At 39.4% G+C, this 24,630-nt stretch overlaps 1 protein-coding gene across 3 annotated transcripts in view; it reads right to left on the reverse strand.

The window, feature by feature from the left end:
* The window catches only part of LOC126185136 (F-box/LRR-repeat protein 6), a 235,207-nt gene that overhangs the window by 51,234 nt on the left and 159,343 nt on the right, over window positions 1-24,630 (reverse strand). For all 3 annotated transcript variants that reach the window (XM_049927972.1, XM_049927970.1, XM_049927971.1), the window contains one exon: window positions 23,182-23,341. In XM_049927972.1, coding sequence (XP_049783929.1) covers window positions 23,182-23,341 — 160 coding nt within the window. The remainder of the gene's footprint in view (window positions 1-23,181; window positions 23,342-24,630) is intronic.

The following is a 24,630-nucleotide window of genomic DNA, read 5'->3' on the forward strand; positions in this document are numbered from 1 at the left end:
CCCATGTGCTGATGGAAATTGTGGAAGGTTGTTGCTGCACGTGGATGTACTGCAGTATGTCTGCCCAACACAACCCCCATGTGTTCCATGGGATTTAAGTCAGAACAGGCAGGCCAGTGCATTTGCTTAACACCCTCTCATTTCATCTGCTTAGTTTGATGCAGCTGCACATTGTCATCCATAAAAACAAAATCAGGGCTGAATGTACCCGTGAAAATATGCACACTGGGAAGAAGTACAGCATCACAAAAATGTTGACCAGCGAGTGTATAGTGTGACGTTATGTCCCCTCACACCGTAACACTTGAGAGACCAAAATGGTCAAGTTCAACAACCTGTAATGTCCAGGGAACCATTGCAAATTATGGTCACTTCAGCATAATTACTGTCTTTGGAAAAAATTTCTGGTCATCTCTTTCAGTTATCTTCCTCTAGCAGTTCTTTCTATGTGTGGTCCAAATTTTGTAATGATATGTTACTTGTCAATGACACATCAAATGACAGTAATTTTCATTCTCAAATTCTAATCATTCAGTAATGTCATATGGAATTGTGTTTTGCAGCAATTCATCTTTAGAAAAGAATGTTATCACCGAACAAAAATGTAGGTACCATTAGAATAATACGTTGTGCTCACACTCAATCATCTGATTGACAAATGTTTAATAAGATAGGTATTTTAACTGTATCATTGTAGTACATATTTTCTCTCATGAAATTTGTTGTAAATAGTACAGTTGAGTTCTGAAGAAAAAATGACATCCTTAATTACAAAATATATAAACAGATTACCTTACTTACTCTTCATTAAAACTGATTTTAACTCAGAAAAGGGGGAATAATGCTGTCACTAAAATCTTTGATCACTTATGTAATGATACCAAATGCCTGACAGTGAACTGTAAAAGTTGCGGCTGGGTGACAACCTTTAGTCTACGTGTAGACATGTTCAGAGTGCCAGGTAGGAGGAATGGTGGTGTGCATAAACACGTTCAGGGAACACAGGAACAGGCACAAATGCATGCGCGTTACCACGTCCAGAGCAGTTAGAGGGTTAATAAAGAAAATAATGAAATTCTGGAAGTAATGTCAGATGGGATGTAGGAAGCTATTCGAAGTATGAAGAAAGGAAGGCACTAGGGAATGGCTAAAGCTGGAGGGAAACTAGTACATAAGGAACTTGCAAAATTGTTTGCAAAGGCGGGTAATTCTCAGAGCAGGAACAATGTCGTAAATGTTCTACTACAAAAGAAAGTGGATAGATGTAAGACATAAAGAATTTATAGTCTCATTGGCCTCCTTTTTGTAATGTACAAGAGATGCGGTAAAATTGTCACCACCTGCTTCTGGTAAAGCTACAAGCTGACTTTAGAAATGGATATAGAACAATGAACCATTTACAAGTGTTGTACAATATTACAGAATGTAACAGTGAGTATGAATCACCATTTGTCTGTGATTTATAGATTACACGAAAGTTTTTGACTTGGATTCAATTGAATATGAGCCCTTAAAAAGCAGGTCACTACTTCAGCATGTGTTAGTACACGGAAGGCCGTAAACCAATGCGAGAGCTTTCATTGGATTTATCAGGACAGCAAAAATTTTTAAATTAAAAGAGAAGTCAAATATGGATATTGGAAAGGCAAAGAATATGTCTTCGTGGAACATATCTGAAAAACCTTTGTTTTGCAAATAATACTGTACTGTGTGTGTCAAGTGCAGATAAATATGCCCTGCTTAAACTGAATGCCCTTTTGAGCTCTTTTAATTTTGTTTCCAAACTTGACATAGGTTGCACCATATTTGAGTAACGTCTTTATTATCTCTCAAAATGAATGATTGCTTAATTAATGATTAAATACAACTTAAATATAAACATATGACACATTGTGATGTGAATAACTACTTACATATAAACATATGACACATTGTGATGTGGATAACTGATGGATGTAGTTCAAATCAACTGTAAAATCAAAAGTATTTAACATCCAGATACAAGGTGATCATTGGTAATAAATTATCCATTCAACTATCATTTGAAACTTCATTCGCAACCATGGCTATAAAGATCAGTGAGCTGTTAATTTTTATGATTAGTGTAACTACTGCTTTAGGCAAACTGCTGCAACTTCTTTAATTTTTATTGTACAATCATTTCAGCATACTTGCAATTTTTCTAGAAGTGTTTAAAGGTGTGGAACTTTATTTCAGATCTATCAAGAAACAGTTCTTGTTTTAGGTGAACAAGAGGCTCACCGCTACAGCTTTGCATTTGTACCAGAAACTGGGTCAGTCCCAAGTAATTTTGTGGTGGCCAGTAAAATACACACTCATTTGACTCACTGTCATTCAGCTTCCTATTCTGGCTACCTCACTAGTTGAGACAGATAATCAAGCATTGACATGGGTGGTAGCAAGGCTGTGAAAAACAAGATGTATACCTAGATAGGCTGTCCAGATCTTGGCATTTTGTTTTAGTGTGCACCATATTAGGGGCACAGATAATTGGGTCACTGATGCTTTGAGGCACATATCTCAATGTGAGAATGAGGAGAACAGTGGTAAGGAGCAGCACCAAGAACAGGGTTATATAGCTATTGTGTTAGGGGAGATGCTGGAACAGTTTAGGGGCCTGTGAGAAAGGCAAGATGATAATGGTAATTTGGGCACTATAAAGGAATGCATTAACAAGGATGAGGCAGTGCCTGGATACTCTATCCATAAGGGATTATTATGTTTTAGAACCCACAATGATGAAAGATATAAAATTTGCTTAATCCAGGAATTAGTCCCTCACATGTTCAAATATTCCCATCACTCGCTATGTGGAGGAAACCTGGGGATGTACAAAACAATAACATGGCCCTCCTTGAATAGTGATGTCTGGAAACTGGTCAGGCACTGCGAGGAGTGTATTTGCACTAAACCAAACCCTGACACCCAAGTGGGTGAGCTCAGTTCTGATCAGGCTGAACACCCAATGGATAACATTTTTATTGATTACCTGGTGCTCTTTCCTCACACCAAACACTGCCATACGTATGTGTTAGATTAGATTAGATTTACTTTCATTCCAATTGATCCGTAGTGAGGACGTCCTCCAGGATGTGGAACATGTCAGAAAAACAACAATACATGACAAATACTTACAACTAAAACAAATAAGCTAATGTACCATTCCACAGGTCCCAAGTGGAATCATCATCATTTTTTAATGAACACTAAGAGTCATTTTACAAATACTACTGAACTGAATTTAAAATAAAAAAGTTTTTTATTTATTTATAAAATAAACATGTAATACAACTACTGTAATACTTATTTACAATGAACACATTACTGCACTGAAATGGTGCAGAAGTTACCGTATTTACTCGAATCTAAGCCGCACCTGAAAAATGAGACTCGAAATAAAGGAAAAAAAAATTCCCAAATCTAAGCCGCACCTGAAATTTGAGACTCGAAATTCAAGGGGAGAGAAAAGTTTTAGGCCGCACCTCCAAATCGAAACAAAGTTGGTCCATTGTAATATGAGACACAATTTAGGTCGAATGAATGACGAGACAGCTACAGTAATTTGGTTCGAGTCGAAAGCTTAGCAGTTAAGCTTTACCAGGTAGCCATTGCTATGCGTCAGGCGCTCCGTCCGTCCGTATTTATACGGATACCCTTCCTTTTTCACGTGCTTCGTCTGGTTTGAATCGATTGCTTATTTTGCTTTGATCTCATAAGTGCCGTTTTCTATGTTATAGGTGTTTACGTCAGTCACTCGAAGCTGAAAATGCATTACTATACTGTGTCATGCCTCGTTTGTCGCATTCTGATAGTGCGTGTTTACGGCTTGTCGCTGCTCGCGGCATGGCTTGCTTTTGTGCGCGCTACCGCCGCCTACAATTTAAAAAGGAGAGGAATCGTCTCATTAGCGAAACAATGGCAAGAGACTGCTATTTGTTGTTACTTAGACTGCTGCTTTCTTTGATAATGATCAACAAGAACCAAATAATAGACTGCGTATGATAGAACATGTTCTGAACGAGAGTTTGGCGAAAAATTTTCTCCGTTTGAAAATCATTGCGGCCGCTTCTTTAGTACATCAAATTCTGCACAGAAATTAGTCATCTTAGATTTAAAAATCTAGTCAGTTGCCGTGCTTCATTTCTGACTGTATCCCTATTAGGCCTAAGAGTAATACGAATATAAACATGACACGATACGTATATTCTTCCGCGTTTGCTGTTGTCTCACTCTAGTTTCGTAGTTTATTTGGCAGACAGGATATAAATGAGATAGAAGCAAACACGAAAGAATACATGACAAAATGTTTATATTCGTATTATTCTTATGGTGAAGAGAATACTGCACGTGATTCACATTTCATCAGGTTCCTATTAGCAACCATCTCTTCTCACAGGTAGGAAAAAATTCAGAACGTAGAGTTGGCCATATTGACAAAAATCCCAGTATTACCAGTCGGATTTTCGTAGTACATTGAAATTCGAAGATGAACAATACGGAATTTGTATTTACTTCGTTGGATTATGTATGAAAAAGCAGTCGTCGAAACTCGGGCGGAGAAAAAAAGCTCGTCTTCCAATTTTTTTTTTTTAATTTTATTTACTGACGCAGAGGTTTTGGCGCCAGTATTTATCTTTGTGCCTACAAACACAAAGGATGCCTGTGTAGCGCTACACATATTCGACGGCAGAAGTTAGTTGTGGCGGCACCTATCAACATTTTTCAGAACTTCCGCTTGCTTTGCACTCGATTCTAAGCCGCAGGCGGTTTTTTGGATTACAAAAAACGGAAAAGAAGTGCGGCTTAGATTCGAGTAAATACGGTAGATTATACTTACACACACACACACACACACACACACACACACACGCACACACAGACAGACAGACAGACAGACACACAAATTTTCAATGAACACATTACTGCACTGAAATTGTGCAGAAGTTATGTTGTACTTATATACAAATCAGTTGGTTTTACTAAGAAATTCATCAATGGAGTAGAAGGAGTTGGCCACCAATAAATCCTTTAGGCTTCTCTTAAACTGAATTTCATTGGTTGTTAAGCTTTTTATGGATGCTGGCAAGTTATTAAAAATGTGTGTTCCTGAATAATGCACACCTTTTTGTACAAGACTAAGTGACTTTAAATCCTTGTGAAGATTATTCTTATTTATAGTATTGATTCCATGAATTGAGCTGTTGGTTTGAAAAAGTGATATATTTTTAATGACAAATTTCATTAAGGCATAAATATATTGGGAAGCAGTAGTTAGTATCCCTAGTTCCCTAAACAGGCTTCTGCAGGATGTTCTTGAGTTCACACCACATATAACTATTACTGCACGTTTTTGTGCCCGGAAAACTTTAGCTTGGCTTGATGAATTACCCCAAAAAATAATCCCATATGACATTATGGAATGAAAATAAGCATAGTATGCCAGCTTTTTCATTTTTACATCCCCTATGTCTGACAAAACTCACATTGCAAACAGAGATTTGTTAAGACGCTTCAGCAGTTCTGTGGTGTGCTCCTCCCAGTTGAATTTATTATCAAGCTGTAATCCCAAGAATTTAACACTGTCCACTTCTTCTATCTTCTTGTCATTGTATGTTAGACATATACTCTTGGGACACCCCTTACAAGTTCTGAACTGCATGTAGTGTGTTTTTTCAAAGTTTAGTGACAAAGAATTGGCTAGGAACCAGTGATTAATGTCCACAAATATTTTATTGGGTGATCTTTCTAAGACTACACTTGATTTGCTATTTATTGCAATGCTTGTATCATTGGCAAACAAAACAAACTTGGCATCTGGTAATGTTACTGATGAAAGATCATTGATATACACAAGAAAAAGTAAGGGCCCCAAAATGGAACCTTGTGGGACCCCACATGTAATTAGTTCCCAGTTGGATGATGCCTGATAGCTTGAAACATGTCTCTTTCCTAATAACACCCTTTGTTTCCTGCCAGAGATATAAGATTTGAACCATTTTGCAGCATTTCCTGCTACACTATAATATTCTAGTTTACTTAAAAGGATATTGTGATTTACACAGTCAAATGCCTTTGACAGATCACAAAATATGCCAGTTGCCTGCAATTTTTTGTCTAATGAATTAAGCACATTTTCATTGTAAGTGTAGATAGCCTTCTCAATATCAGAACCTTTTAGAAATCCAAACTGTGACTTTGACAGTAAGTTATTTGAGATAAGACGGTTATAAAGACGACTGTACATTACTTTTTCGAAAATTTTTGAGAATGCTGGCAACAGTGAAATTGGACGGAAATTTGATGCTATTTCTTTATTTCCCTTCTTAAACAGTGGCTTAACTTCAGCATATTTCAGCCATTCAGGAAATATTCCACTGATAAACGACTGGTTACACAGATAGCTTAATATGTTACTTAGCTCAGAATCACATTCTTTAATTAACTTTGTTGATATTTCATCATACCCACTAGATGTTTTTGATTTTAAAGATTTTATGATGGACATTATTTCTGTTGGGGTAGTGAGGGTCAAATTCATATTATGGAAATTACTTGAAATGTCTGGTCGAAGGTAATCCATAGCAGCATTTACCGAACCTGACAACCCCATCTTTTCAGTAACAGTTATAAAATGTTTGTTAAAAAGTTCTGCAACACTATACACATCTGTCACCAATGTATCATTTACTCTTAATGCTATTTGTTCCTCTTCACGTCTGGTTCTACTGGTCTCCTCCTTCACTATATCCCATATTGTCTTTATTTTGTTATCTGATATGACTATCTTTTCCTTGTAATATATTTGCTTTGACATCCGTATTACAGTCTTTAATATTTTGCAGTATTTCTTATAATGTGCTATAGCATCAACATTGGAAATGTTTCGGATTGACAGATACAGTTTTCTTTTTGTTTTACAAGATGTTTTTTAGTTGTTATGGATGTGTTTACCCATTTCGTATCGCACCCGCAAACCCAAGCTAGTATTAGTAGTGCTATTGTGAGACACCTGAGCCAAATCCTCTCAATATCTGGTGCACCAAAGGTCGTGGTTAGTGATGATGTGCCAGCATTTATGTCCTAAGAATTTCAAAAATTCTGCTTTGCAAGTGCCATAGCATAGGTGACCACCACTCCTAATCATCTGCAGCCCTTGTTCATCAAATGAGTTAATCATAATCTTAAGGTGACCTTGACAAGTTATCATCATAAATCTCAGACCAGGTGGCATGAATTCCTTGGATGGTTAAGCTCCACTGAATCACATTCTCCAAGCTAATGTTTTCCTTCTTAGGTAACTTTCCACTGTCAAATTTACTGTCCATTAATGATCTTCTCCCAGCAGACAATGATCCTAAAACTATCTGGAGGAACCGGAAAGCTGTCCAGAACAACATCCAGCTGGAGCATCATAGGGTTGTTGTTGTTGTTGATTTGGTCTTCAGTCCTGAGACTGGTTTGATGCAGCTCTTCATGCTACTCTATCCTGTGCAAGCTTCTTCATCTCCCAGTACGTACTGCAGCCTACAGCCTTCTGAATCTGCTTAGTGTATTCATCTCTCGGTCTCCCTCTACGATTTTTACACTCCACGCTGCCCTCCAGTACCAAATTGGTGATCCCTTGATGCCTCAGAACATGTCCTACCAACCGATCCATTCTTCTAGTCAAGTTGTGCCACAAACTCCTCTTCTTTCCAATTCTATTCAATACCTCCTCATTAGTTATGTGATCTACCCATCTAATCTTCATCATTCTTCTGTAGCACCACATTTCGAAAGCTTCTATTTTCTTCTCGTCTTAACTACTTATCGTCCATGTTTCACTTCCATACGACACTTAAATCAATACTCGATGTTAACAAATTTCTCTTCTTCAGAAACTCTTTCCTTGCCATTGCCAGTCTACATTTTATACCCTCTCTACTTTGACCATCATCAGTTATTTTGCTCCTCAAATAGCAAAACTACTCTAAGTGTCTCATATCCTAATGTAATTCCCTCAGCATCACCCGATTTCATTTGACTACATTCCATTATCCTCGTTTTGCTTTTGTTGATGTTCATCTTATATCCTCCTTTCAACACACTGTCCATTCCGTTCAACTGCTCTTCCAAGTCCTTTGCTGTCTCTGACAGAATTACAATGTCATCGGCGAACCTCAAAGTTTTTATTTCTTCTCCATGGATTTTAATACCTACTCCGAATTTTTCTTTTGTTTCCTTTACTGCTTGCTCAATATACAGATTTAATAGCATCGGGGAGAGGCTACAACCCTGTCTCACTCCCTTCCCAACCACTGCTTCCCTTTCATGTCTCTCGATTCTTATAACTGACATCTGGTTTCTGTACAAATTGTAAATAGCCTTTCGCTCCCTGTATTTTACCCCTGCCACCTTCAGAATTTGAAAGAGAGTACTACAGTCAACATTGTCGAAAGCTTTCTCTAAGTCTACAAATGCTAGAAACGTAGGTTTGCCTTTCCTTAATCTTTCTTCTAAGATAAATGGTAGGGTCAGTATTGCCTCACATGTTCCAACATTTCTACAGAATCCAAACTGATCTTCCCCAAGGTCAGCTTCTACCAGTTTTCCCATTCGTCTGTGAAGAATTCGCATTAGTATTTTGCAGCTGTGACTTGTTAAACTGATAGTTCGATAATTTTCACATCTGTCAACACCTGCTTTCTTTGGGATTGGAATTATTATATTCTTCTTGAAGTCTGAGGGTATTTCGCTTGTCTCATACATCTTGCTCACCAGATGGTAGAGTTTTGTCAGGACTGGCTCTCCCAAGGCTGTCAGTAGTTCTAATGGAATGTTGTCTACTCCCAGGGCCTTGTTTCAACTCAGGTCTTTCAGTGCTCTGTCAAACTCTTCACGCAGTATCATATCTCCCATTTCATCTTCATCTGCATCCTCTTCCATTTTCATAATATTGTCCTCAAGAACATCGCCCCTGTATAGACCCTCTATATACTCCTTTCACCTTTCTGCTTTCCCTTCTTTGCTTAGAACTGGGTTTCCATCTGAGCTCTTGATATTCATACAAGTGGCTCTCTTTTCTCCAAAGGTCTCTTTAATTTTCCTGTAGGCACTATCTATCTTACCCCTCGTGAGATAAGCCTCTACATCCTTACATTTCTCCTCTAGCCATCCCTGCTTAGCCATTTTGCACTTCCTGTCGATCTCATTTTTGAGATGTTCGAATACCTTTTTGCCTGCTTCACTTACTGCATTTTTGTATTTTCTCCTTTCATCAATTAAATTCAGTATCTCTTCTGTTACCCAAGGATTTCCATTAGGCCTAGTCTTTTTACCTACTTGATCCTCTGCTGCCTTCACTATTTGATTCCTCAAAGCTACCCATTCTTCTTCTACTGTATTTCTTTCCCCCATTCCTGTCAATTGTTCCCTTATGCTCTCCCTGAAACTCTGTACAACCTCTGGTTCTTTCAGTTTATCCAGGTCCCATCTCCTTAAATTCCCACCTTTTTGCAGTTTCTTCAGTTTTAATCTACAGTTCATAACCAATAGATTGCCGTCAAGAGTCCACATCTGCCCCTGGAAATGTCTTACAATTTAAAATCTGGTTCCCAAATCTCTGTCTTACCATTATATAATCTATCTGAAACCTTTTAGTATCTCCAGGGTTCTTTCATGTATACAACCTTCTTTCATGATTCTTGAACCAAGTGTTAGCTATGATTAAGTTATGCTCTGTGCAAAATTATACCAGGCGGCTCCCTCTTTCATTTCTTAGCCCCAATCCATATTCACCTACTACGTTTCCTTCTCTTCCTTTTCCTACTGTCGAATTCCAGTCACCCATGACTATTAAATTTTCATCTCCCTTCATTACCTGAATAATTTCTTTTATCTCATCACACGTTTCATCAATTTCTTCATCATCTGCAGAGCTAGTTGGCATATAAACTTGTACTACTGTAGTAGGCATGGGCTTTGTGTCTATCTTGGCCACAATAATGCGTTCATTATGCTGTTTGTAGTAGCTTACCCGCACTCCTATTTTTTTATTCATTATTAAACCTACTCCTGCATTACCCCTATTTGATTTTGTATTTATAACCCTGTATTCACCTGACCAAAAGTCTTGTTCCTCCTGCCACCGAACTTCACTAATTCCCACTATATCTAACTTTATCCTATCCATTTCCCTTTTTAAATTCTCTAACCTACCTGCCCGATTAAGGGATCTGACATTCCACGCTCCGATCCGTAGAACACCAGTGTTCTTTCTCTCGATAACGACGTCCTCTTGAGTAGTCCCCGCCCGGAGATCCGAATGGGGGACTCTTTTACCTCCGGAATATTTTACCCACAAGTATGCCATCATCATTTAACCGTACAGTAAAGCTGTATGCCCTCGAGAAAAATTACGGCTGTAGTTTCGCCTTGCTTTCAGCCGTTCGCAGTACCACAACAGCAAGGCCGTTTTGATTAGTGTTACAGGGCCAGATCAGACAATCATCCAGACTGTTGCCCCTGCAACTACTGAAAAGGCTGCTGCCCCTCTTCAGGAACCACACGTTTGTCTGGCCTCTCAACAAATACCCCTTCGTTGTGGTTGCACCTATGGTACAGCTATCTGTATCGTTGAGGCACGCAAGCCTCCCCACCAATGGCAAGGTCCAGGTTCATGGGGGGGAGGGGGGTGGCAAAGGTGGCACATTATTATAAGGGCAAGCATCCTATCTCCCTGCAGCCTTGGAGCTTGGTGTATCTAAGAAATGGTTTGGCACAGAGTAAAGGGGTGTCCAGGGCAAGGTGACAGCAGAAGGCAGGCTAGATCATGAGGAATGGCTATACAGAGGTGCAAGCAGCTTGCCAGAGGGAGGTGTTTACTCTGCTAGTGTGAGTGACTGAAGGTATGTTGTGTGGGGCCTGGTGCCAGGCTCCCTCGAGAAGCCGAACAGAGTCTCAAGACGGCAGCTGCTTGAAGAAGACGTCGTTGGACACCATACCCACAATGCGGAAGAGCTGTGTGAAGTCACTGTAACTGTGGAAAGATTCAGCCATCTGTTGGAAGGCAATAAACTTCCTTTTTATTTGATGAGAGCATCTCCAATTCATAGCCACAAACTTATGATAATAAGCTACGACATTTCCAGTTCACCTTGTGATTTATATTTTCCTGCTCTCTCAGGCATAAGCATGACATTTTTGTCTGCTCATGAGGTTTGATCAGCTGATACAGTGAGCTCATGTCTGTTTGTAATCATTTTGCTCTCTTGAGCATTGAGATCTTATGGTGTAAAAGTTTTGTATCTCATTAACTTGTTCTGTTCTGTGTATGTTGCAGCAGTAACTTGTATACATACATAATGAGAGAATTATTGTTCTATACTTTACGGTTTTTCTATTACCGCTGAATTGGTGTGACAGTTGTGCACCATCGGTATTTTGAAAATGAAAGGCTTGTGCACAGGCAAGAATGCTTGCACTGTAATAAGATACTTGTGTCTGATTAGGTAAAAATTGATAACTTTCTGTGGATGAGTGAGCACAAGTTTGCTTCTCCACTTTTGTAGTGTAAAGATTAGAGTTTTTGCATTTTGATTTTCTTTATAATTAATTGGTGGAGTAATTTCTCATTATGTATGTTACAGTAGTAATCAGTGTATTACATGACTGACAAGAGTCTTGAGGTTCCTTCTGGCCTCGATGCAAACTGGCAATGATAGCGGCACACTGGGTGCATATGTAAATATTGAATGGACGAGAATGCACACGGAGCAATAAGGTACACATCTTTACTGAATTAAGAATGATCAGCCATCTGATATAGATGCCATAAGTATTACAGTTAATCTTTTGTTTTGTCGATTCAGTTGTAATTTTTAGTGCTGTTTAATCTCTTATGTAAGTGTGCATTGCTGTGAGAGGCATGCACAGATGTGTCTTATTTAATGTTTCTCTTGAAAGGTCACACTAAATGGTAGCTATTACTTTTGTTGGTCCAGTTACATTTAAAGAATTGGTTACAACCATGAAAATTTATACTGGCTCAGCTGTAAGTTTTCTAGTAAGGCCTCCTCACTGCAGAATTCTGATTTTGGTATGCACAAGTAACTGCCCTACTGATTTTGGTTGGCCTCCTTTTGACTTGAGGTACCTGTTGGGATTGGCCTCTTGGTTGCATAAATTAATAATTTCTGCAAAGGTATGAGATTGGTTAACTGGGGAAGCTGTGAGTGATTGCTTCAAGTTGGGCTAGTGTGTCAATGAGTGTTTAAATTCTTGTCGCTCCAATGCTTAACTGTGTTACTGCGTAGGCAAAAAACAAGGTGTGGTATTATTTAAAGAATACTATCAGTAACTGATTGCCTGCAGCAGTGCCACAAGATTAAACTCACTCTGTACTGTGTGTTGGCAGCACCGCGACTCCCATGTTCTGTATAATAATTCAGCTAATTTGATATAACTGAACAGTACTTGCACTTTAGATTGTATGTACTTGTACATTTTTTTTAATGGTCCCAAGACTATTTGTGCACCAAGAGTACTTATTCCACATACCTGTGGGTATTAAGGGTTGCAAGTGCATAATATCGATTTCAAGATGTTAACTCAGTAATACTATGCAGCCTTGTCACTGTCTGTTGTTTTATAAAGGAGAGTAAATTTTAGATTTGTGTCTCCACTAGGACTGTTCATATTGTTAAATATATTGGGAACCTGATATATTCATATTTTAAAAAAATATCATTATTGGTCCTCAACATATCATCAAAAGTATCAGTATATCGAAGGAAAAAATATCGACATATTGGTCTATAAAAATATTGGCTACACATTGTAAATATACTGGTGATTTTAGAGTTGTATATTTAAGTATTGATTTAATATATCTAAAAAGAAAGATGATGAGACTTACCAAACAAAAGCGCTGGCAGGTCGATAGACACACAAACAAACACAAAAAATTCTAGCTTTCGCAACCAACGGTTGCCTCGTCAGGAAAGAGGGAAGGAGAGGGAAAGACAAAAGGATTTGGGTTTTAAGGGAGAGGGTAAGGAGTCATTCCAATCCCGGGAGCGGAAAGACTTACCTTAGGGGGGAAAAAAGAACAGGTATACACTCGCACACACACACATATCCATCCGCATAAACACAGACACAAGCAGACATTTTCAAATGTGTGTGTGTGCGCGAGTGTATACCTGTTCTTTTTTCCCCCCTAAGGTAAGTCTTTCCGCTCCCGGGATTGGAATGACTCCTTACCCTCTCCCCTAAAACCCAAATCCTTTCGTCTTTCCCTCTCCTTCCCTCTTTCCTGACGAGGCAACCGTTGGTTGCGAAAGCTAGAATTTTTTGTGTTTGTTTGTGTGTCTATCGACCTGCCAGCGCTTTTGTTTGGTAAGTCTCATCATCTTTCTTTTTAGATATATTTTTTCCACGTGGAATGTTTCCCTCTATTATATTTATAAGTATTGATTTATTATTAGATATTCTATACCTCAACAAACTAGCATCCTGCCTTACCCCCTCAGAGCAAGAATTGAAAGAAAAACAATTTGAAAATTTGTATGTTAGTAATGGGCCTCTGTGCAGATGAAAAGCTTGTATTACAATACTTTTTTGGTTGACTGTTGTGTTGGTAATTAACAACTGTGTACATGGTGCAGTGTCATGAAATATTTCATTCCAGTTAAACTCTCATACCTTATTTTCTTAATTAGTGATTGGCTGCATGACCAAATAAACCCTTTTTCATGCTGATGTAGGAAAATTGCCTGTAGAAGATAATGCTGCAGTTTCTGTTGGTAGCACCGAATGCCAGTTACGTCAGCATTTCCCCTCACACATCTCCACCCACCGCGAAGACCAATCTTGTCATTTAGATTTTTGTTCATCATTTTTAGCAACTGTTTTTGAAAAATGCCGATGTGAAGAAATAGCACACTAAAAAACAATTCCCTTCACACCGCCATAACCCTCCCCCCTTCTCAGTACAATTGGACTTCTTCTTTTGTGACATCTATACTTGCTTCCCACATTCACATAGTCAAGGAGAAAGACTGGATGTGATGAAAGCTCATACAGTAGTAAGACTCCTTCACACTATAAAACTAAAATTATGTTCTATTACAATTTCAAGAGAATTATTTCAAATATTTACCAAATATCACAAAAAATATAATATAAAATAAAAATAGCGGAACTCAATATTGCCATTTTAATAATGACATATCGATTTTCATATCAAGATATTGATATATCAGGGAAGAAAATATCACCAATATACACTCCTGGAAATGGAAAAAAGAACACATTGACACCGGTGTGTCAGACCCACCATACTTGCTCCGGACACTGCGAGAGGGCCGTACAAGCAATGATCACACGCACGGCACAGCGGACACACCACGAACCGCGGTGTTGGCCGTCGAATGGCGCTAGCTGCGCAGCACTTGTGCACTGCCGCCGTCAGTGTCAGCCAGTTTGCCGTGGCATACGGAGCTCCATCGCAGTCCTTAACACTGGTAGCATGCCGCGACAGCGTGGACGTGAACCGTATGTGCAGTTGACGGACTTTGAGCGAGGGCATATAGTGGGCATGCGGGAGGCCGGGTGGACGTACCGCTGAATTGCTCAACACGTGGGGCGTGAGGTCTCCACAGTACATCGATGTTGTCGCCAGTGGTCGGCGGAAGGTGCATGTGCCCGTCGACCTGGGACCGGACCGCAGCGATGCACGGATGCACGCCAAGACCGTAGGATCCTACGCAGTGCCGTAGGGGACCGCACCGCCACTTCCCAGCAAATTAGGGACACTGTTGCTCCTGGGGTATCGGCGAGGACCATTCGCAACCGTCTCCATGAAGCTGGGCTACGGTCCCGCACACCGTTAGGCCGTCTTCCGCTCACGCCCCAACATCGTGCAGCCCGCCTCCAGTGGTGTCGCGACAGGCGTGAATGGAGGGACGAATGGAGACGTGTCATCTTCAGCGATGAGAGTCGCTTCTGCCTTGGTGCCAATGATGGTCGTATGCGTGTTTGGCGCCGTGCAGGTGAGCGCCACAATCAGGACTGCATACGACCGAGGCACACAGGGCCAACACCCGGCATCATGGTGTGGGGAGCGATCTCCTACACTGGCCGTACACCACTGGTGATCGTCGAGGGGACACTCAATAGTGCACGGTACATCCAAACCGTCATCGAACCCATCGTTCTACCATTCCTAGACCGGCAAGGGAACTTGCTGTTCCAACAGGACAATGCACGTCCGCATGTATCCCGTGCCACCCAACGTGCTCTAGAAGGTGTAAGTCAACTACCCTGGCCAGCAAGATCTCCGGATCTGTCCACCATTGAGCATGTTTGGGACTGGCTGAAGCGTCGTCTCACGTGGTCTGCACGTCCAGCACGAACGCTGGTCCAACTGAGGCGCCAGGTGGAAATGGCATGGCAAGCCGTTCCACAGGACTACATCCAGCATCTCTACGATCGTCTCCATGGGAGAATAGTAGCCTGCATTGCTGCGAAAGGTGGATATACACTGTATTAGTGCCGACATTGTGCATGCTCTGTTGCCTGTGTCTATGTGCCTGTGGTTCTGTCAGTGTGATCATGTGATGTATCTGACCCCAGGAATGTGTCAATAAAGTTTCCCCTTCCTGGGACAATGAATTCACGGTGTTCTTATTTCAATTTCCAGGAGTGTATATCGATATTTTCTCAGGGAAATATCAAGATATCGATATTTTATCAACAGCAACAGCCCTCATCTCCACATTACTAACTGTATTACTGTAAATTTAAGTAAGGAAATTATTTGGTGGAATTATCACATTATTATAAAGATGCCCAAGGTCGAAACATTTTTTGGAACTATCAACATTAACTCTCTCTTGACACCAGGAAAACTCTATAAATTAGGAGACACACTAAAAGAACAAAATATCAAAATTTTAGCCCTGCAAGAAACAAGGTTGCCTGATGAGAATACCATGGATTTTGGAAACTACCGATTGTTTAAAAGTAAAACAGACAAAAGAATTCTTAAAAACACTCCGCATCTGGGTGTTGCATTCGCAATTTCGCAAGACATTCTTGGCTCCGTAATCGAAGTAAATCCAGTAAACAACAGACTAATGACAATTTCCATGAAATGTGCAAATAAAATGTACTGTTTAATTAATGCACACATGCCTATCAACCAGGAGAATAAAACAAATCCAGAAAAAGTAAATAAGTCATGGGAAGTGTTAGAGAATACAGTCTCCAAAATTCCTCAAAATTATGTAAAGATTTTAATGGGTGATTTTAATGCACAGTTAGGGAAAGAGAGAAAATTTAGAAAAACGGTCGGTGAATTCCCTGCACATAAATGGACCAATCAAAATGGAAAGAGGCTGGTAGAATTTTGCAGAAATTTCAATCTCAAAATTATGTCAAGTCATTTTAAGAAAAAACCTTCAAAACAAAAGACATGGCGATCACCTAACAAGGACATAGGTGAATTCCAAATTGACCATATTGCAATCTCGTACCCATGTCACAAAGAAATTTTAAATGTTCAAGTTCGTAAAGGCGCCAATATTGACTCAGACCATTACTTAACCCGTGTGAAACTAAAGCTAAAACCCCAAAATTTCAACAAAAGGACACCATTAATCCCCAAATTTGACACCAGTAAAATCCAACCATCATTATTAGCAGACGAATTTGACAAAACAAGTGCACAAAATTGGGAACAACTCAAACACAAGATTATCAAAACAGCTCAAGATCAAATTCCTTTACGAAAACACAAGAAACATGCTTGGTGGAATGAAAACTGTGATCATGCAATCAAAGCCAGACAAGAGACATTTAAAGCATGGAATAGCAACAAGACAGAAGACACATATGATACATTCCTGACAACTAGAAAAGACACTTCAAAACTAATTAGACAAACAAAAAGACAATATGAGAATAGTCAACTCTTAGAAATTGAAGAAGATTTTCAGAAATACAATACCAGAAATTTTTATAAAACTTTTAAAACCAAAATAAAGGGGTACCAACCCCAGAATCTTTGCTTCAAGAAGGAAAATGGACAGTTGGCTCTTAACAACCAAGAAAATTGCAAAGAACTTTCTAAATATTTTAAGAATCTTCTAAATTGTCCCGAGCCCACAGAAAGATTTCCACCAAAAATTCCCCAACAATGCAATCCAGTTTCACTTGCACCAAATGAAGAGGAAATCATTAAAGAAATTCATAGGTTGAAAAACAACAAAGCATCTGGTGAAGATGGAATTGTTGCAGAACTTTTAAAGGCAGCTGGTCCAAAAACCGTTAAAGAAATTACTTCAATCATGCAAAACATTTGGCAAACTGAAAAAATTCCTGATGAATGGAAAACCGCCTTGATTCACCCACTTCATAAGAAGGGAGACAAAACTGATGTTAATAATTACAGAGGAATTTCTCTTCTTCCAGTCACATACAAAATCCTCTCTCAATGTCTTCTGAAATGGCTCTGAGCACTATGGGACTCAACTGCTGAGGTCATTAGTCCCCTAGAACTTAGAACTAGTTAAACCTAACTAACCTAAGGACATCACAAACATCCATGCCCGAGGCAGGATTCGAACCTGCGACCGTAGCGGTCTTGCAGTTCCAGACTGCAGCGCCTTTAACCGCACGGCCACTGCGGCCGGCAATGTCTTCTGAACCGAGCACAACAACAACTTGAATGGAAAACTGGCGAATATCAAGCAGGTTTCAGGCCAAATAGATCTTGCCCAGAACAGATTTCAGTCCTCAAACTAATTCTCAGACATCAAAAAATTTACAATAAAAAAAAAAAAAAAAAAAAAAAAAAAAAAAACTAGTTTGTACCTTTGTAGATTTTAGAAAGGCTTATGACTCAGTGGATCGTGAATCTCTTTTCCAAATTGTGAAAGAACAAGGCCTGGATCCTAAAACCACGGCAATTATCAGAGACACGCTAACTGGTACAAAATCAAAAGTAAAGTTCAGAGGAGAAATTTCAGAACCCTTTGAAATAAAAACAGGCGTGAGGCAAGGTGATGGACTCTCTCCGTTGCTATTTAACTGCGTTCTAGAAAAAGTAATACAAGAGTGGCGCAAACGAAAATTGGAGTTCAAAATTGACCAACCAGTGAAATTAGGACGAACAAATATTCGAATAGACTGTTTGGCCTTTGCAGACGACTTGGTTATTCTAACGCAGGACATCCAAATTGCTCAGAAACAAATAGAAATTCTTAAAGAAACAGCAGAAAGAGTAGGTCTCCAAATCTCATTTGAAAAAACACAGTATATGACTAGCAGCAAACTGGCACCCAAACTTTTGGAAACTAAGTATGGAAAAATCAAAAGAGTTTCGCAATTCAAATATTTAGGTGAAACAATCTCAGAGACTGGTCTAGAAAAAATTGGAAATGAAATTCGTTGTCAAAAGATGGAGACAGCTTTTAGACTTACAAAAGACATCTACAACAAAAAATGTCTCTCGAGGTACTCTAAATTGAGACATTACAACACGGTCATAAAACCAGAGTGCCTTTATGGGGCTGAAACGCTAATTTTAAACAGAAAAAAGGACATTCAAGAAATCCAAAAAAGAGAAAGAAAAGTAATCAGAAAAATTCTAGGTCCAAAATATACTGAAGAAGGAACATACAGGCTAAGAGCAAATAGTGAAATTCAACAATACACCAGCATATATTCGGATATGAAAAAACGCAGATTAAAATTTTATGGGCATATTAAAAGAATGGATGCTACCAGACTAACTAAACAAGTGGTGGAATTCTACGAAAATCGAAGTAAAGCTAAATCTGAGACAATAAAATGGATTGCTGCTATAAAAGAGGACATGAAAGAGGCAGATATAAAACAAGATGAAATTCAAGACAGAAAATTATTTAGGCAAAAAATTCATGACTGGGTAGTTGGTCAAGCTGAAAAACCAAAGAAAACTGGAACCACATGGTCTGATGAAAGGAAAAGAGCTCATTCCGAGAGAATGAAAACAATTTGGGCAGAGAGAAAGTCTAAAAGAAAATAACTGAATGCCCCGTGATTGTACTTCGCGTGGTCCAGTAGGGCCCAAACGTGAATAATAATAAAGATTAGTTCGTGCCTGTTAACAGATTTCCACACAATTTTGCTGTCTGTAATTTTTTTAATTGTGTAAATAAACTCACTTTTAACTTTGGACTTCATTTAGTTGGGAACCAGTACCTTATGCGTTCCAAACCTAGTTCCCTACCGAATCAATGGTAACAGAGCATGGTTGAGTGGAGGGGCAGGGTTCTAATCCTGCTGCAGAGGCATTTAGGAAATGCTCGAATTATCAGCCATCATTTTCCTACAGCTTAGCAATCCTGATCACCTGACCTTAACCCATGTGACTTCTGGCTTTGTGGTTATCTGAAAGATGTTGTTTAAGTGCTCCAATTACAAACGTAGCTGAACTGAAGGCATTCATTGCACAACACATTCTGAACATGACCCCTGAGACACTCCAATTTGTTGTGGAACATGCTGTTTCTTGATTTCAGCTCATGGCAGAAAATGTTGGCAGAAAATGGTGGCCAGCATAGTGAACTGTCTTGTGAAACTGATGTAATTTTGCTTTTTATGCAGTTTTCAACCCCAGGACAATAAAAAACCAATGTCAGTTTGATTTTCTGCAGTTTTTGGCCCCAGCATAATTAAAAACTGATGCCATTTTGTTTTATATGCAGTTTTTGGCCACAGGACAATTAAAAACAGATTTTTTTCCATGCAATGTGGTACGATCTTGTCATGGTGGATGGGCTTATCTAACTACCAGTGCTAGAACTGTTGACTGTTGAAGTTGTGCATTCACACACATTGAACAGTATGGATGGTGTAACGTGTAACTCAAACCACAGCCATTGTACTGTGATTTGTCAGTCATTTGTAGCCCAGCCCAGATTCTTTGGTCGGTTTGCGGTAGGGGACCAAAAACAGTGAAGTCATCAGACCCATCGCGTTAGGAAAGGATGGGGAAGGAAGTCGGCTGTGCCATCTGAAAGGAACCATCCTGGCATTTGCCTGAAGTGGTTTAGGGAAATCACAGAAAACCTAAATTAGAATGGTCAGACACGGGTTTGAACTGTTGTCCTCCCACATGTGAGTCCTGTGTGCTGACCACTGCGCCACCTCACTTGGTGGGCCAACCTCATTTATGTTAAGATGTTCACTGCGTCATCTATTGGTAAAATTTTTATTATTATTATTATTATTATTATTATTCTTTTGACATTTCCCCCTGCCTCTATAATATGTTGTTGAAATGTGATGTCATTCTGAGTAGTGGTTTTCTTTCTACGGCATTTTAAAACTGGAAATTTAATTATGGACATCCTGTATCATTGGGTGTGGCCCTCACTTGTGAGGAATGCTTTTCTTTTTCCCAGTTCTGTCACCTCAACTCAGTTCATCCAACATACAGTTTACCGTGCAAATGGAACACGATGGTGCCCTCCCATTTCTTGACTTCCTAGTGAAACAGAACCTAGATGACAAACTGGCACACAGTGAGTACAGAAAGTTTGCACATGCCTCCGGTGGTCACCATATCTCCCAATATGAAGGCATCTTACTCACACTTGTTCAGAGGGCATGACCCATCTGCGATCAAGACAGTCTTCTCACTGAGGTGATGCACCTGGAGACAACAATCCATGGAAATGGGCACAGCAGCAAACATATATGGGGTGCATTTGGACAGGTTGTACATAGACAACAGCAGGAAGAAAAAGAAGAGCACAAATCATTAGCACACATCTTGTTTTTCTGCAATACTTCCAGAAAAGTAAGCAGAGTCTTGGAAGTGACACAATGTCAAATGAGTATTTCATCATCCGCTAAGACCTTGACACTACTAGTGTCAGTTAAGGATGGTCTAAGCCTTCACTAATGAGGGATCTACCAAATCCCCTGCCAATGTGGCAAAGTATACACTGGAGAAATTGAATGCATTATAGAAGAGAGATGCCATGAACACAGATCAAATGGTTCAAATGGCTCTGAGCACTATGGGACGTAACATCTGAGGTCATCAGTCCCCTAGAACTTAGAACTACTTCAACCTAGCTAACCTAAGGACATCACACACATCCGTGCCCGAGGCAGGATTCTAACCTGTGACCGTAGCGATCGCGCGGTTCCAGACTGAAGTGCCTAGAACCGCTCGTCTGGCCATGAACACAGATGCCATACTGAATAATACCAAATAACTGAATCAGTGATTGTCAACTATAGCACAAAAACTGGCTATACTATAGATTACAACAGAACCGAGATACTTAGGCAATCTTCCTCCTTCTGTGGTTGTGTGATTAAAGAGTTCATTGAAAGTAAGGTCCAAGACAGTCTAACTAACAAGACAGTGGCCTACAACTGAGCCGAGAAAAAGAAAACTTTTCCCATACAGTGAGGTCTGCATTGGATGACAACAGCATGGACACTGGTGACCACAGCTCACAGCCACCCTCACCACCACCACCACCACCACCGCCTATCACAGTGAGTGCTCTGATAGTGATAGGAGCAGAGTGACAGAGGGGTAATGGCCAATATATACAGGAAAGCAACATGAGCACAACAGCAGTCATCAGAAACCACCTGTAAACGGCAACGAGTCTCTTTGCCAAATTATAACAGACAGGTGACGTGACCGAACAGATTCATTCTTTCATTCCCTCTGTTCATGCATGTGCTATTACTATTACTTTACTCCTCCTCAATTTTCTTTTTCTTCTCAGCACGCAGAGTCTTTCACTACAGGCTCAAAATTTTTGTTATGCTTGTTTATTATAATTTCTTGTTATAAATGCAGTACCAGATTGGACAGTTCCACACATTTTCTTCATCATACAGTAAAAAAAATACAAATGCATATTTATCAGCCCCTCTCCTTGGTGTCTCATTTATAACAATGGTACAGCAACATCATTTTCTGCCCCCTCCCTCCCCCCCCTTTCTTTGCCACCCATTCCACTTCTTGCCAGAGCCTTTATAATATCACATTCACACATCATGGTCATGCACCTTCACACATCATGGTCATGACCTACGGATTACCTTAGTCATTAGTAGTAGCTCATGATGTGAAACATTTACAAAGTTTGGCTCCAACTGAAAAATTTCTTTTTGACAGACCAGAATTATTTCTTGAAGGTGTATTCTCATATGATGGATCTAATATTCTGGCAGAGCCCTCCCTGCACAATAGTAGAATGTGCACGTTATTTGGTCTCCAAGGAACCTTTTGCTGCCATTTACTGAATGATTAAGTTTCTTATACCAAAATCTATTGCCTTTGTCAAGTGCATGTATTTCTGACACTGCATTGCCTCTATAGAAAGCTTTTCATCACTTGGTATAACTTTTGCCAGTACTCAGTCACTCAGCTGACTATGATTATTTTCTTAGTATCTGTACAAAGAATTCTTCCTCTCTATTCCTGAGACTAAATAAAAGGCTGTATGTGCACATTTCACTTTATTTTTCGGTAAAGTATGTAGCAATTTTGTGTAGTTTTCTTTTTCTCCATAGGAAGTATCACAGATAATCACCACTGATAAAACTTTTAAAAATAAAAGGAGCAAAATATGTATGTTAGAAAGGGTCATTTATTTAGTTATATAGACTGGCTTCAACATGCCTGGATTGCTGTGTGTGTTAAGTGCTGCTTCTGGGACAAGGAGGTGTGCAGACCAGCAATGAGGTTCCATGTGCCGATCAGCCTGGATGTGGTTTTTAGGCAGTTTTCAACATCCTATGTGAATACCAGGCTGGTACCCAAGTCCCACCTCAGTTACATGATTTGCAAACATTTAGAAAACAGCTGTTCACTTTCACATGAACAGCATTACACACAGAGAGTTGGGATACAAATATGCTGACCCGGAGGGTAATGGGGTGGTGACAGGAAGGGTGTCTGGTTACCCCTTAAATTAACCATACCAAATCTGTTCAAACTTGCATTGATGCAGGACAACAGCACATGAAAAAGAAGGTGATTTAGACTGGCTTCAAATACTAAGACCATAGTCACAAAAAAGAAAGTTTTGTTGATGAGCATAGATCACTTAATTTAACCTCTTTACAAATTATATAGAAAAATTGGTTCCTGCTTACTGTAGTTGTGATTTTTCTCCACATTCAGCAAGAGCAATCAGGCCAGAGTCAAGAGATTCATTAATATGCACCCAACTTAAGTCCACCTCCACTAAACTATGATTCCATTTCTGCATAATCAGCTCCAAACCAGAAACATTTTTCCGTGAGATACAGCAACCTGAAAAATATGTTAGAAAGAATACAAGACCTGGAGAACAACTACTGCCATTCAGAAATAGAGTTATTGGAATAGAGGTAACAAATTTAACAATAATTTTTTAAATTCTCCATTCAGGATGTTTGTAACAAATAAAAAGAACCTTGTATTTCCCATATGGCTCTTTCAGTTACATCAGAGGACATTTCCTTACCTGTATGATTCTCTTCTCATTTACAAACTTCCTTGTCTTTAAAACTTACATCTTGTCACTCCCTTTTGGAAAATAAAAGCCAATAATTTTAATTTTTCTTCATTCCACATATGAAAACTCTTTAGGAGTTTCTTTCACATCTCCACACCATCTCTCCAATATTTCAGCTACAGTAATTAAAACAAACCCTTGTGTGACAGTATTATTATCTGCCACACAGTGTACAGTGACTTGCAGAATTTGTATGTACATAGATGTCTATTTCCTAACAATGATATCCACTGAAAATGTACCCCTGAGGAAGAAGAAAATTCAGTTTGGACTGCATTACCATTATCTAACATTAATTCATTTAGTGTCCCCAGACTTATGATTTCAGTTCCCCATTGGGGTATGCTACTGTGGTGATCTTCAGTCCAAAGATTGATGCTACTACATTCCAACATTTATGGTGTCTGTTTTGATATACAGTGGAACCTCGCGTTGTGAGCATAATTAATTCCAGAATCTTACTTGTAGTCAGAAACACTCGTTAACCAAAACAATTTATCCCATGTAAATTAATGTAAAATACAATAATGTGTTCCATGCAGAAAAAGTACTAAATGTTTTTCTTATTCACGCCATTTATTCAAAGAAAATTTTACATACAGTACTATGTAATTTATTATTCACAATGCATGACTACTTATTTTTTACTAGGAAGCTATCTATAGCCATTTGTTTCTGCCGACACTTCAACACTTGGCAAAAATGCGACACTGCATTATTGTCACAAAATTTGTAGCATCCATAACAACTGCTTTATTGGGGTGAAGATTTTCAATGTACGATGCAACTGATTACCGTGCTTTCAGCATTTCTCTTACTGCGCCAGACGATTGCTGCTTTGCTGTTACTGCCTCCGCCTCCTCCTCCTCCCCCCCTCCCGCCCACTGCACAACTTTCTGTTGTAAAACACACTGCACCTGCATAAGGTCTTTAGTGATCATTTCTTGGCTGTGATCTTCCACAAGCTCATCGATATCATTGTTATTCACTTCTAGTCCCATGCTCTTCACCAAAGACACAATCTCACTGACTACAGGCTCCACAG

Source organism: Schistocerca cancellata, chromosome 4 (assembly GCF_023864275.1).
Source record: "Schistocerca cancellata isolate TAMUIC-IGC-003103 chromosome 4, iqSchCanc2.1, whole genome shotgun sequence".
NCBI classification, from domain to species: domain Eukaryota; kingdom Metazoa; phylum Arthropoda; class Insecta; order Orthoptera; family Acrididae; genus Schistocerca; species Schistocerca cancellata.